The following is a 15,386-nucleotide window of genomic DNA, read 5'->3' as shown; positions in this document are numbered from 1 at the left end:
TCAGTGGGAGAGCATTTTGGAGATAGTAATTGCAATTCTATCTCCTTTACCATAGCATTGGAGAGGGATATGAACAGACAAGTTAGAAAAGCGTTTAATTAGAGTAAGGGGAATTATAAAGCTATCAGGCAGGAACTTGGAAGCTTAAATTGGGAACAAATTGTTCTCAAGGAATGGTATGGAAGAAATGTGGCTAATGTTCAGGGGATATTTGGGTGAAGTTCTGTATAGGTACATCCCAATGAGACAGGGAAGTTATGGTAGGATAGAGGAACCGTGGTGTACAAAAGGCTATAGTAAATCTAGTCAAGAAGAAAAGAAAAGCTTACAAAAGTTTCAGAGAGCAAGGTAATGTTAGAGATCAAGAAGATTATAAGGCAAACAGGAGGAGCTTAAGAAAGAAATTAGGAGAGCCAGAAGGGGCCATGAGAAGGCCTTGGTGGGCAGGATTAAGGAAAAACCTAAGGCATTCTACAAGTATGTGATGAGTAGGAGGATAAGACATAAAAGAATAGGACCTATCATATGTGATAGTGGGGAAGTGCTAATGGAACCGGAGGAAATAGCAGAGGTACTTAATGAATACTTCACTGCAGTATTCACTATGGAACTGGATCTTAGTGATTGTATTGATGACTTGTAGCAGACTGAAAAGCTTGAGCATGTAGATATTAAGAAAGAGGATGTGCTGAACCTTTTGTAAAGCATCAAGTTGGATAAATCACCGGGGCCAGATGAGATGTACTCTAGGCAACAGTGGGAGGTGAGGGAGGAGATTGCTGAGCCTCTGGTGATGATCTTTACATCATCAATGGGGATGGGAGAGGTTCTGGAGGATTGGAGGGTTGCGGATGTTGTTCCCTTATTCAAGAAAGGGAGTAGAGTAGAGATAGCCCAGGAAATTATAGACCAGTGAATCTTTTTTTCAATCTTTTTATTAATTTTTATTAAAAAAAATAACATAGTATTATATTAAATAGGTTATGAATACATTAGACTTAGAATTAAATTAGTAACAAGATAACAATATCTTATTAAACTATCAGCAAAAAAAAGATCGTACAATAATCAATCTAATCTATATTGATTATACATGAAAAAGATTAAAAATAATCATCAAAAGAAAAAAAAAGTATAAAATACAAGAAAAAATGTATATTTAAGAAATAAAAAAAAATAAATCTAAACTAACATGGGCAATAATAATAGTTTATATGTATATGATAGTGTCAAAAACTCTGGAACTCCATACCAGAACAAGAATAAAAAGAGTAAAGGTCTGGAAGAAGCCAAATTAATTCATATGAAAGTGTCGAATGAACGGTCCCCAAGTTTCTTCAAATTTAATTGATGAATCAAAAACAGTACTTCTAATTTTTTCTAAACTTAAACAAGAAATAGTTTGAGAGAACCATTGAAATATGGTAGGAGGATTTACTTCTTTCCAATTTTGTAATATAGATCTCCTGGCCATTAATGTTACAAAGGCAATCATTCATCTAATTGAAGGGGAGAGTCGACTGTCATCTTTATTTGGTATACCAAAAATTGCAGTGATAAAATGAGGTTGTAAATCAATATTCCAAATTGAGGAAATGGTAGCAAATATGTCCTTCCAATAATTATGTAAGGTAGGACATGACCAAAACATGTGGGTCAATGAAGTCACATCTAAATGACATCTGTCACATTGAGGATTAACATGAGAATAAAACTGAGCAAGCTTATCTTTAGACATGTAGACCAGTGAATCTTACTTCAGCGGTTGGTAAGTTGATGGATTAGGAATAGTCAGCATGGCTTTGTCAAGGGCAGGTTCTGCCTTACAAGCCTGATTGAATTTTTTGAAGATGCGGTTAAACACATTGATGAAGGAAGAGCAGTGGATGTAGTGTATATGGATTTCAGCAAGGCATTTGATAAGGTACCCCATGCAAGGCTTATTGAGAAAGTATGGAGGCATGGGATCCAAGGGGACATTGCTTTCTGGATCCAAAACTGGCTTGCCCACAGAAGGCAAAGAGTGGTTGTCGACGGGTCATATTCTGCATGGAGGTCGTGACTAGTGGTGTGCCTCAGGGATCTGTTCTTGGCACCCTTACTCTTCGTGATCTTTATAAATGATCTGGATGAGGAAGTGGATAGTGTGGAGGGCTGTCAGAGGTTACAACGGGTCATTGATAGGATGCAAAACTAGGCTGAGAAGTGGCAGATGGAGTTCAACTCAGATAAGTGTCAGGTGGGTCATTTTGGTAGGTCAAGTAGGATGGCAGAATATAGCATTCATGGTAGTGTGGAGGATCAGTGGGATCTTGGGGTCTGAGTCCATAGGACACTCAAAGCTGCTACACAGGTTGCCTCTGTGGTTAAGAAGGCATCCGGTGCATTGGCCTTCATCAATCGTGGGATTGAGTTTAAGAGCCGAGAGGTAATGTTGCAGCTATATAGGATCCTGGTCAGACCCCACTTGGAGTACCATGCTCACTTCTGGTCGCCTCACTATAGGAAGGATGTGGAAACCATGGAAAGGGTGCAGAGGAGACTTACAAGGATGTTGCCTGGATTGGAGAGAATACTTTATGAGAGTAGGTTGAGTGAACTCAGCCTTTTCTTCTTGGAGCGACGGAGGATGAGAGGTGTAAAAGATAATGAGAGGCATTGATTGCATGGATAGAGGCTTTTTCCTAGTGCTGAAATGGCTAGCAGGAGAGGGAATAGTTTTAAGGTGCTGGGAAGTAGGTACAGAGGAGATATTGGGTGTATATTTTTTATGCAGAGAGTGGTGAGTGCATGGAATGGGCTGCCGGAGGCGGAAACAATAGGGTCTTTTAAGAGACTCCTGGATAGGTACATGGAGCTTAGAAAAATAGAGGGCTATGGTAAAGCCTAAGCAGTTCTAAGGTTGGGACATATTTGGCACAGCTTTATGGGCCGAAGGGCCTGTATTGTGCTGTATGTTTTCTATATTTCTATGTTTCTAACCTGAGATGAAGAGTGCTTGAAAGTGAATCCACCTATGGAAACATTTCAGTGTTCGGGCAAGTGAAGTTCAGTGCAGTTACCCCCCTTTAGTTCAAGAGTCTGATAGTTGAGGGGTAATAGCTGTTCCTGAAGCTGATGGTGTGTGTCCTGAGGCTTCTGTACTACCTTCCTGATGGTAGTATTGAGAAGAAAGCATGTCCTGGGTGGTACTTTCCTGCAACAATGCTTCATGTAGATGTGCTTCATGGTGGGAGGGCTTTACTCATGATGGACTGGCAGTATCCACTACTTTTTGTAGAATTTTATGTTCAAAGGCACTGGTGTGATGGAGCCAGTCAATATACCCTCCAGCATATATCCATTAGAAGTTTGTCAAAGTTTTAGATGTCATGCTGAATCTTTGCAAACTCATAAGAAATTCGAGGTGCTGTCATGCTTTCTTCATAATTACACTTGTGTGATGACCCGGGAAATGATAACACCAAGAAATTTAACGTTGCTGACCCCTTGCACTTCTGATCCTTCAATGAGGACTGACCTATGGACCTCTGATTTCCTCCTCCTGAAGTCAATTATCAGCTCCCTAGTCTTGCTGAGGGGGTGATTTTCAATCTCAGCCAGATTTTCAATCTCCCTCCTGTATCTTCCTATATCCTTCCCTCCTATCTGTGTGGAATGAGCTTCCTGTAGAAGAAAGTTGTTGTGTCAGTTCAGTTCAGTTGTGTCATTTAAGGTAAAATTGGATAGGTATATGGACAGGAAAGGAGTGGAGGGTTATGGGCTGAGTGCGGGTAGGTGGGACTAGGTGAGATTAAGGGTTCGGCACGGACTAAGAGGGCCAAGATGGCCTGTTTCCGTGCTGTGATTGTTATATGGTTATATGCTGATTCATCACCATCTTTGATTTGACATTGGTGTCATCAGCAAACTTGAATATGGCATTGCTATGTTTAGCCACACAGCCATAAGTGTAGAGTGAATAGCGCAGAGGGCTAAGCACTCAGCTTTATGGTAACCTGTGCTAATGAGATTGTGGAGATGTTGCCAATCTGAACTGACTGAGGTCTGCAAGTGAGGAAATCAAGTATCTATTTTTACAAGGCGGTCTTGAGACCAAGGTCTTGAAGCCTACTGATTAGTTTAGAGGGAATAATGGTATTGAATGCTGAGCTGTAGTCAATAATAAGCATTCTGATGCATGTGTCTTCGCTATCCAGATGTTCCAGAGTTAAGTGAAGAGTCAACGAGATGGTGTCTGCTATGGAGCTGTGCTGCAGTAGGCAAATTAAAGTGGATCCAAGTCACTTCTCAGACAGGAGTTGATATGTTTCATCACTAACCTCTGAAAACATTTCATCTCTGTGGATGTAAGCACTTCTGGACGATAGTCATTGAGGTTAACACGTTCTCCTTAGGCACTAGAATAAGTGAAGCTTGCTTGAAGCGGGTAGGAAACTCAGATTGCCAAAGCGAGAGGTCGACGATCTCAGTGAACACTCCAGCCAGTTGATCAGCACAGGTCTTTAGTACTTGACCAGATATCCTATCTGAGCCGGATGCTTTCCTGGAGTTCACCTTCCTAAAGAATGCTAGCACTGGCCTCAGGTACTGAAATCATAAGATCCCTTACCGACTTTGTCCTCATTCCTTACTAATATCTGTTGATTCCGAACTCTAGTCAAGTGATCTTTATAAACCTGTCCCACATGTCATACATGCACTTGTCCTGATAGTAGCTGCTCCAATCAATACCTCTTAGCTCCTGCTTTATCCCGTCATAATTTTCCCTCCCCCAATTTAGTATTGTTCCCAAGTTCCAATTTTATCCTTACTCATAATAAGTTGTAGTGTTTGGTCCCAAACATTCACACATTGCCAGGTCTGTCGCTGGGTCTTGCTCATTTTCCCAAAGCAGCTGAGTAAGTGTGTGATTTAAAAAAGCAAGTGGTGATGTTAAGACCTTTTGACAGGTTTGAGGGTGCATGAGCCATTGCTTGTGGTGTGTGAACGTGAGATTTAAAAAAGGCCTGTTGGAACCTTTCAAAGGGATTGAGATCATTGGGCAGTTAGGACCTCGGCAAGGGCCAATAAAAAGTTGGGTTTAAGAGGAGCAACCATTGTAGCAATGGACCAGGCTTGGAGCGAGGAGGTTTGAGGCTTTGGCCGTAAAAACTTCCGTGAGAAGAGGCAGAGAATAGAGTAAGAAATTTTCTTTCTTTCTTGTTGTACAGTTAGAGGATGGGGATGCCAGTCAGGGCTGTGGAATGCTTCTCTTGCAGGATGTGAGAAAACAGAGAACTCCATTGGCCTTGACAAGTACAGCTGTAAGAAGTGCACCCAGATGTAACATGCTAGGGAACTGGAGTTGGATAAACTCAGGATCATTCAGGGGTTGATTGACAAGAAATACAGGGAAGTTGTTGCATCTAAGGTGCAGAACCCAAGTAACATGGTGACCGTCAGAAGGGGGAGAAGTGATACACAGACAGTGCAGTGTATCCCTGATGCTGTCCTCCTTAATAACAAGTATACTGTTGGGGTGGAGGGAGAAGATCTAGCAGAGGAAGGTCACAGTAGTCATGTCTTTGAAATTGAGACTGCCTCTCTTTCACTGAGAAGGGAAGGGAGAAGAGGAGTGCAGTGGTGATGTAGGGGAGCAGCAGTAATAAGGGATTCAGTAGTTAAGAGAACAAACAGGAGATTTTGTGGACAGAGACTCGCAGGTGCCAGGGTCAGTGATGTTACAGAATAGGTTCACAGCTTTCTTAAGGTTCAAAAAAAGGGTCAAAGGTTCACTTTATTATCAAAGTATGTATGCAGAATATAACTCTGAAATTGCTCTTTTCTCCAGATAGCCGTACAGAAAACCATATTGGCTGAAAGAAAAATATCAATCCCTGCCCTTTGCATGAAAAGAAAATCAAACAAAAATTCCCAAACCCCAAACACCCCCAACTGCTCCCTTGCACACAAACTAACAGATCACCCACACTCCCAGCCTGCCAGTTGGCAATAAGAAAGAATGGGCTAGAACACAAAATGAAACATATAACTGAAAGAGGCCAATATGAATTATAGTCCAATCCATAAATCTCAATGACTTCAGCTTCCCTATTAGTGATTGCCACCTTCTCAGTATGAAAGATTTTGTTGGGTTCTGATTTGATCAGTATATCCTGGAAAGGAGAGAGAAGGGGCAATACTTGATCTGGTGCTCAGCAATGAACCAAGTCAGGTGTCAGTCTTCTTTCTCATTGGCTGAGCCTTTCAGAAACAGTGACGACAACTCACTGACCTTTGCCACAGTCGTGTACTGAGATACAAGCTGACGGTATGCAAAAGTAGTTAATTGGTAATGGAAAGTAGTTTAAATATTACTATATGTAACATGGCACTATGCCACACTGTTACTAAACCTTAGGAAATTAAATGCATTATAATTCAGCAAATCTTGTAACTTAGACTAATGGGTCATCTGATTTTTATTGCAGTGGCTTCAGGATGCTGAAGCTCCCAAATTATCTGACTTGAAACTCTTCACAGGTGCTAGCTATGAAAAGCAGTGTAATACGGGAGGAAATGTATCATGCTAATAAGATGGCATTTGAAAGTCCGATGTTAGAATGTGATTTTTGGCTCTCTTTTCTGATTATCATAACTTAGGTTTGCCTGCAGCTTTTAATTCTGTGTATATTTTTTCTGTTAACTATATATGTGAGCTTCAGTAATCTACACGCACTGATGGTGTAGAATAGACAGTACTGGCAGACATACATTCCAGGATGATTAGAATCATAATGGAAGACATACTGCCGTACTGAAGAACTTGGTTGAAGAGATATAGAAGGGGGTGTTTCATTCCCACAGGAGTTAAAGGGGATCTATTTGCCGTTTCTGTCTCTCCTACGCAACAGCTGGTGTAGCTGTACCAGACTTCATCACCCTGTCTCTCTAGCACGTTAAGGAAGATTGATGATGGTCAAGCGCCTGGTCTCACGTGGTGGTTCCAAATATACAAGTCAAAAGTTTAATTGTGCACAAATAATTGATGTCTGAGGTGCTCAGAGCTATTGTTGATGTACTTAGACTCCAGCTGGTGAGTAAACAGTTAAAAGTTAGGTACATTTATTAGCAATTGGCCACGTCGATCAGCTGGTTGCTCTTCATAGAGACTGTTAGTCTCCATCATCACTGACAACAGGAAACAAAAATGGTGCAGACTGCAGTTGTTTTAAATTTGCTGACAATACAACCATTGTTGGTAGAATCTCAGGTGATGACGAGCGGGCGTACGGGAGCAAGATATGCCCATTAGTGGAGTGGTGTCACAGCAACAACCTTACGCTCAACATCAGTAAGACAAAAGAGCTGATTGTGAACTTCTGGAAGGATAAAACAAAGGAACACATACCAATCCTCATAGAGGGTTCAGAAGTGGAGAGAGTGAGCAGTTTCAAGTTCCTGGATGTCAGAATCTCGGAGGATCTAACCTGGTCTCAACATACTGATGCAGTTATAAAGAAGACAAAACAGCGGCTATACTTCATTAAGAGTTTGAAGAGATTTGGTATGTCAACAAGTACACTGAAAAACTTCTATAGATGTACTGTGGAGAGCATTCTGACAGGCTGCTTCACTGTCTGGTATGGGGGGAGGCTTCCACTGCACAGGATCAAAAGAATCTGTAATGGGTTGTAAATTTAGTCAGCTCCGTTTTGGGTACTAGCCAAGAAAATACCTAGGACATCTTCAAGGAGCGGTGTCTCAGAAAGGCAGCGTCCATTATTAAGGACCTCCAGCATCCTAGGCATGACCTTTTCTCACTGTTACCATCAGGTAGGAGGTACAGAAGTCTGAAGGCACACACTCAACGATTCAGGAGCAGCTTCTTCCCCTGTGCCAACCGATTCCTAAATGGACATTGAACCCTTGGACACTTCTTCACTTTTTTTTTAATATATAGCATTTGTTTTTTGCATGATTTTTAATCTATTTAATATACATGTACTGTATAAAGTATACTGAATAAGATTTACTTACTATTTTTCTCCTATATTATGTATTGCTTTGAACTGCTGCTACTAAGTTAACAAATTTCAAGTCACCTGCCGGTGACAATAAACCTGATTCTGAGTTTATTACCATATTGTCATTTTGTGCAGACTCCAGACTAAACTATGGGACTCATCAGCATTTCTAAAACATAGGGGGAAAATGGCACCCCCTCTAATTCCCGTGTAATTGACTACCTAGGGTTTAAACAGTTTTATAATATGATTGACTAAATGCTTTCATTACTTGTCACATCTCCTGCACTTAACTCTGAAGCTAGTTTGCGAAATTTATCTTCCATCCCTTACAGAACCTAGACAGAACAGCACAAACTACACCCCATCCAAACAGAACCTAGACAGGACAGCACAGACAACACCCCATCCATAAAGAACCTAGAGAGTACAGCACAGAAAACACCCCATCCATACAGAACCTAGACAGTACAGCACAGACTACACCCCATCCATACAGAACCTAGACAGTACAGCACAGACTACACCCCATCCATACAGAACCTAGATAGTACAGCACAGACTACACCCCATCCATACAGAACCTAGACAGTACAGCACAGACTACACCCCATCCATACAGAACCTAGACAGTACAGCACAGACTACACCCCATCCATACAGAACCTAGACAGTACAGCACAGACTACACCCCATCCATACAGAACCTAGACAGTACAGCACAGACTACACCCCATCCATACAGAACCTAGACAGTACAGCACAGACTACACCCCATCCATACAGAACCTAGACAGTACAGCACAGACTACACCCCATCCATACAGAACCTAGACAGTACAGCACAGACTACACCCCATCCATACAGAACCTAGACAGTACAGCACAGACTACACCCCATCCATACAGAACCTAGAGAGTACAGCACAGAAAACACCCCATCCAAACAGAACCTAGACAGTACAGCACAGACTACACCCCATCCATACAGAACCTAGACAGTACAGCACAGACTACACCCCATCCATACAGAACCTAGACAGTACAGCACAGACTACACCCCATCCATACAGAACCTAGACAGTACAGCACAGACTACACCCCATCCATACAGAACCTAGACAGTACAGCACAGACTACACCCCATCCATACAGAACCTAGACAGTACAGCACAGACTACACCCCATCCATACAGAACCTAGAGAGTACAGCACAGAAAACACCCCATCCATACAGAACCTAGACAGTACAGCACAGACTACACCCCATCCATACAGAACCTAGAGAGTACAGCACAGAAAACACCCCATCCATACAGAACCTAGACAGTACAGCACAGACTACACCCCATCCATACAGAACCTAGACAGTACAGCACAGACTACACCCCATCCATACAGAACCTAGACAGTACAGCACAGACTACACCCCATCCATACAGAACCTAGACAGTACAGCACAGACTACACCCCATCCATACAGAACCTAGAGAGTACAGCACAGACAACACCCCATCCATACAGAACCTAGACAGTACAGCACAGACTACACCCCATCCATACAGAACCTAGACAGTACAGCACAGACTACACCCCATCCATACAGAACCTAGACAGTACAGCACAGACTACACCCCATCCATACAGAACCTAGACAGTACAGCACAGACTACACCCCATCCATACAGAACCTAGAGAGTACAGCACAGACTACACCCCATCCATACAGAACCTAGACAGTACAGCACAGACTACACCCCATCCATACAGAACCTAGACAGTACAGCACAGACTACACCCCATCCATACAGAACCTAGACAGTACAGCACAGACTACACCCCATCCATACAGAACCTAGAGAGTACAGCACAAACAATCTGCTTGCATATTATCTATAACCCTCTATCTCTGTATCTCCTTGAATCCCTCTTAAATGTTGTCATCACATTTACTTTCAGCACATCTTCAGACAGTGTGCTCCCACTCACTCTCTGTAAAACAAAATTTGCTGTATAAATCTCCCATTCTCTGTTCAAATCCATGCCCTCTAGTGATTGACTTTTCAATTCAAGGAAAACACTCTTATCCATTCCTTGCTTTCCTTGCAGATTTGCTCTTTTCCAGATACTTTCTTAAACCTCATGTTTAGCTCTGCTTCCTATCCTCAAGGCATTAAACATGGCTCCCAGTTTCATTAATATTTTTTATGTTTGCTGTTGCAAATCATTATAGTTTCCTTCACTCTATTATAGCTAAGTTTTGTAGTTGAATCATAGCCATTTGGGGGTTGATTATAGTTGGTAATTCCAAGATCCAGTGATCCCAAGCCAGTTGTGGTATGCCAATTAGCATGTTAACTAAAATAAACTAACACATCAGGAGTCAATTGCCTTTTCCCAACCATAGACACCTGGGTAACCACATGCTTTTATTTCATTAGCTGTAAAACTAATTGTGAAAAATAAAATTAAAAAATAGATTTATTATTAATTGTCCCATGTGATGTTAAGTCTCAGAACCAAATAATGAATTTCATTTGGTTGGCATCACCTACATCCAATGAATGCATGTATTTGAAAATATTATTTGTAGTAATTTTTTTCATGCCCCTTTTATCTCTGCAGGACAATTGTGAAAGTAAAAGAAGATGTAAAAATGGAAAAGAAACCCAGTTTCTGGGACACCTTGGGAATTAAGCAGAACTCAGCCAGCAAGAGTCCCACAGAAGAAGGAGCATGGGAGCCACAAGTTACAATGGAGAATCCTTATAGCAATTTGACTGACTCCTGTGTCTGGTCTGACTGGGCAAGTGAAAGTAGCAGCAGTTCAAAATATACCAGCCTGGAGAGTGAAACAAGTGTGAGTAGCTCCAGGTGGGGAATCATAACAGCAGGGAAGCTGCCTGGAATCCGAAGACGCAGTAAAGGAAATCTGACTGACTGCTGGGAAGAACTTGAGTGATACTTATCTATCTGCTTCAATGGTAGTCCAAAAATTAGTTGCACAGTTCTCACCATTTTCAGTTCTTCTGTCAGGGTTTCTGTGGATTCTTTGTCTCTCGGTGATTTTATGCATGTGAAGTCAGTGTCTGTTGAGCACTAAATCAAAATCGCCAACCTTCTTTCTGTTGTGCCAATTCTTCAATAAATGTATTAGCACCTTTTCCATTCAGATGAGCTCATTTTGAATTGTCCCATCAGCATTCTTTATTTGTGACTGCTTGTTATCAGCTTTATTGAGTGCCTAAATATAACTATTTATTGATACCTCATTCTTCTGAACATTGGTATACTGTATTTGTTTATGAACATCAGTATAAATGCATGCTTATTTTGGCTACTACTCCACTGCACATATTGGGTACCAGAGACCACAGTGGAACTGAATAAGAGGTACAGGCAGTAGATTTACTTTGCATGTGTTTACTGCTAGTGACCATAGACTAGTCTCTTCACCCTTGCCCTTTTCTTGACTTAATAAAGACGGGTGGTTGGATTAAATATTACAAGAGCTGTTACAGTTGGGGTAAAAGAAAACTCAGCTTCTCCTTCATGTATGCTGAATGATGAGAAAAAGATTCTAGTGAATGGAATTTGAACATCTGTTAAACAATTAGCATTGGTTTGGAATCCAGTGTCTTACCATCATTGGATAAAAGTTGTGTGAAGTTGTTTTTGTCTGAATGTCTTGTAGGTTTTTAAAAATTTCACAGAAAGCCGAGTATTTTCAGCAAAAACCAATCCAACACTTTGTTTTTAGTTGGCCTTTAATTAATCAATTGGGGGATTGATATCACTGCTTCTGTCGTGACATGCTCTGTAGTCATAGTGCCCACTGTGAAACTGCTCAATGAGCTTTCTAATTATGGGAATTAGTGAAAGACTACTCAAGAAATTTCTCAGGAATCTTCTAGGGCTTTTCTCACCTTTCAAACACACAGTTTGCTTTGGCTGTTGTATCCAAGTTCTTTAGTGTAGTATCAATATATTTGGTGACCTAAATCACAACAGTGACTAGTTAAAGTGTAATTGATAAAACAGTAGGCATAATAATTTACTGAGCAATTTTCTTGGGAGAGTGCCACGCTATATGCCCAAGTCTGAACCTTCAGCCTCGTTTGTAAAGAGTGGGAATATTATCAGTTTCCACTCCTTATGAAACAGTTGGAAGTATTGGCCATTAAAGGGGGGTGGGGGCTGGAAAAAATCATACTCTTTCAAGCAGTAAGTTTGTATTGCAATAAGCAATCTGCTGTAAGAACTCTGGGTTATGCAGCATTGGTAAGAGGAAGGGGGTTGATTTTCCCCAATACAGGCTGTCTGTCCTGCTGAGTGCCTCTAGCAGTTTGTGTGTTGGTCCAAGTTCCAGTATCTGCATTCTCCTGTCTCCAGAAGGAATCCTTTGGCTTTCACACTATTTTATAAAACTCCCGTGTTAAAGATTCTAAGATGACCTATTAAGCAATCTTAAGCACAGCTGACAGATTACCAGTAGTCAGAGTGTTTCAGTCATCAAATATTTGATACTGATCGTATAATTTAACTTGAATCAGTTACCTCATGAAGCACTTCCTGTACACTTCAAAGTTTCCATACTGTTTTTAACATTAAACCTTGAATTGTAACCTTCACAAAGATAATCTTCATTCATTGAAGGCTTGGTCTTTTGTGATGAAACAATTTAAAGTTATTTTTGTTTTGTTGGTAGTAACATTCTTAGAATTAGAATTAAGCAGTTACAAAGATTCTGCGTTGGGGAGGAACAAAAAGCACCCAACCATTGTGGGGAATTCAATTAAGCTCCAGGAACAGTTAATACTTCAACTCTAACCCAAATTCAGCATTCAATAGTGAAGAGAAATTAAATACAGGAGTTTTGTTATTTAGCAATAACATGATTATCAAATGATACAGCAGTGCATGATTATTTTTATTAAATTGCATCTCAGGGTGATTAGACAATTGTATTTAAAAAGCTTTATCTCAGCAGTTATTGCTAATTTCTGAATGGATAATCATTGGTTTAGTGAATTTGCTTACTGCAAAATTAATTTCATTTTGTACCACAAGTCTCTTTTTGCTGGCTGCTGTCATTATCAGAAATGCTGCCAAAATATTTAATTAATCCTTGCAGACTGAAATTGCCTAGTATAGAAAGCTCACTTGTTCATTTGTGAATGATCTACAAATGTAGATAATGCAACTGTACAAAAGCTGTGGTAGCACTTCATGTTAATAGATTAAAAGTTTGGAAGAATTTTCTTGATAAATGGTTTAGTAAGAACATTTTTTAAAATACTGCTATTGTATTGTAATTTAAAACCAATAAGTATTTCCCATTTACATATTTTACTACCAAATTCTTACTTTGTACTGTATGCATAGTAATCAACCCTTTGATTTCAATGTGATGTGACAGAATTTTTTTTATATTTAGAGTTGAATTTAAAACTCACTTCTCTTTGTATAATTTGCCAGACAATGCTGCTTCACTTCAATAAAGTGTTAAGACAAAAGTTTTGCTTTTCACTTAATTGGAAAGAATTAACTGATGAAGTAACAACATTTATCTACTTTCTTTTACACAGGATTAATGTGGCTAGATCAGGAAAAATGTTGTTGAGTTATACCTGGGTACTTAAAGTTCTCAGCCGTCTCTACCACAGCACTAGTAATGCCAGGCTTTCTAAAATTAATGATCAGCTTCTTTGTTTTACTGACATTGTGGGATAGGTGGTTGCTATGACATCATGCCCGTATGCACTCTCCTTTCTGATCTTAGTGTCATTGTTGTCTGAGTTCCGGCCCACTTCAGTGTTATCATCTGAGAACTTGTAAATGGAGTGAGATCAGAAATTGGCTATATAGTGAAGAGGCTGAAGACAGAACCTTGCAGGGCACTAGAGTTGAGGATAATAATGGAGGAAGTATTGTCACTTGCCTTCAGATTGCCTGGAAGTCAAGGATCCAGTTGCAAAGGGAGGTGTTGAGTCCCAAGTCCAGGAATTTGGAGCACTGTTTGGAATAATGGTGTTGTAGGCAGGGCTGTAATCAATAAACAATAAGTGTAGGTGTTTTTACTGTACAGATGTTCCAGATATGAGTGTATGGCCTGGGTATACTCTCTGCCATGGAGCAGTTTTAATGGTAGGTAAATTGGAGTGTGTCAAGGTTATCTGGGAGGCTGGAATAGAGATGTACGTCACAATCAGCCTCTTCATGATGTTGAATGTTAGTGCCAGCAAGAAGAAGTCAATAAGGCTTATTATCTCATTTTTCTTAAGTTCCAGGGTGAAAACTGCCTTAAAGTAGGTAACAGCTTCAGATTGGAGCAGGGAAAGTTCCAAGATATCTGTGAATATACCTGACAGATGGTCCATGCTGAATCTGATGACACAGCCATAGATTCCATCTAGGCCAGTCACATTATGCACATTCACTTCCCAGGAGGTCAACATGATATTTCCAATGGGTACAGGTGCAGTATAGGCAGAGTGTGTTTGCCTTCCTCAGAGAGGGCATCTTTAATACAACAGTTGCGATGTAACATCTGTACAGAACACATCGGTCAGGACAATAGCAAAGGATAGAATGAGGCATAGATCAACAGTAGCAGGTGGAATTCAATCCTGACAAGTCCGAAATGAAGCATTTTGGTCATCCAGTGCTGGCTTTAAGACTGGCTAGGTTTAATCACAGCATTTGAAAATCATTCGGACAGTTAGGTGGATAGGAAAGGGGAAGAAGGAAATGTGTCAAATGTGAGAAAATTGGATAGGCATTTCAATTGACCCAGTAGAAACTGTGCACTACTGAATCCTAATATTTTTGTATTTATAATCATAATAGATATTTTGGGTGTTAATAAGCAATTAAGTCTGTGTAAAGTCCAATAATACTTGAGAATTAGCAAAATAACTGTCCAAAATTAAGTGTTGCCCAAGAATAGTTTGTTCACATCTTTATTTTGCCTTTATATGATTGGTGATCTTGGTTCAGAGGCTTGAAAAGAAAGTTTGTATAAGAGTTAGACTTTCAAGGGCCATATTCAGGCTAGATGACTGCACTGTGTCTGCATACTGTTTCTGTAAGCTTATCGTCTGGACTGTTGCCTTAGTGAACTTCCACACGTAGGAAGACTGCACAAAGTGTCTGCATACTTTTCTGTTAGCACACCATTTTAACACATGTTGCTATTTCCACAATAGAATTTTTTTTTAAATACCAGAATGTAGTGTTTAACTAATAGGAAGATTAGGGATATTTAATGGTCGAGAATGGCTGTCGCTAATCTGCATTCAGCTCGGATCAATCTCAACCCTAATGCCTTTTATGAAAGAAGAAACCACTGAGGTAAAGATATAAAATACCTATAAT

The 15,386-nt window shown here is 40.3% G+C and overlaps 1 protein-coding gene across 2 annotated transcripts in view; it reads left to right on the top strand.

The window, feature by feature from the left end:
* LOC132400726 (testis development-related protein-like) overlaps positions 1–13,525 on the top strand; it is a 79,381-nt gene extending 65,856 nt beyond the window's left edge. For both annotated transcript variants that reach the window (XM_059982014.1, XM_059982015.1), the window contains exon 4: positions 10,635–13,525. In XM_059982014.1, the coding sequence (XP_059837997.1) occupies positions 10,635–10,971 (337 nt within the window). In that variant the 3' untranslated portion in view covers positions 10,972–13,525. The remainder of the gene's footprint in view (positions 1–10,634) is intronic.
* Positions 13,526–15,386: the final 1,861 nt, after the last annotated feature.

The sequence above is a fragment of the Hypanus sabinus genome, chromosome 10 (genome assembly GCF_030144855.1).
Source record: "Hypanus sabinus isolate sHypSab1 chromosome 10, sHypSab1.hap1, whole genome shotgun sequence".
In the NCBI taxonomy this organism is placed as follows: domain Eukaryota; kingdom Metazoa; phylum Chordata; class Chondrichthyes; order Myliobatiformes; family Dasyatidae; genus Hypanus; species Hypanus sabinus.
The sequence above is the reverse complement of the archived record's forward strand: the minus strand, read 5'-3'. Positions and strand labels throughout refer to the sequence as shown.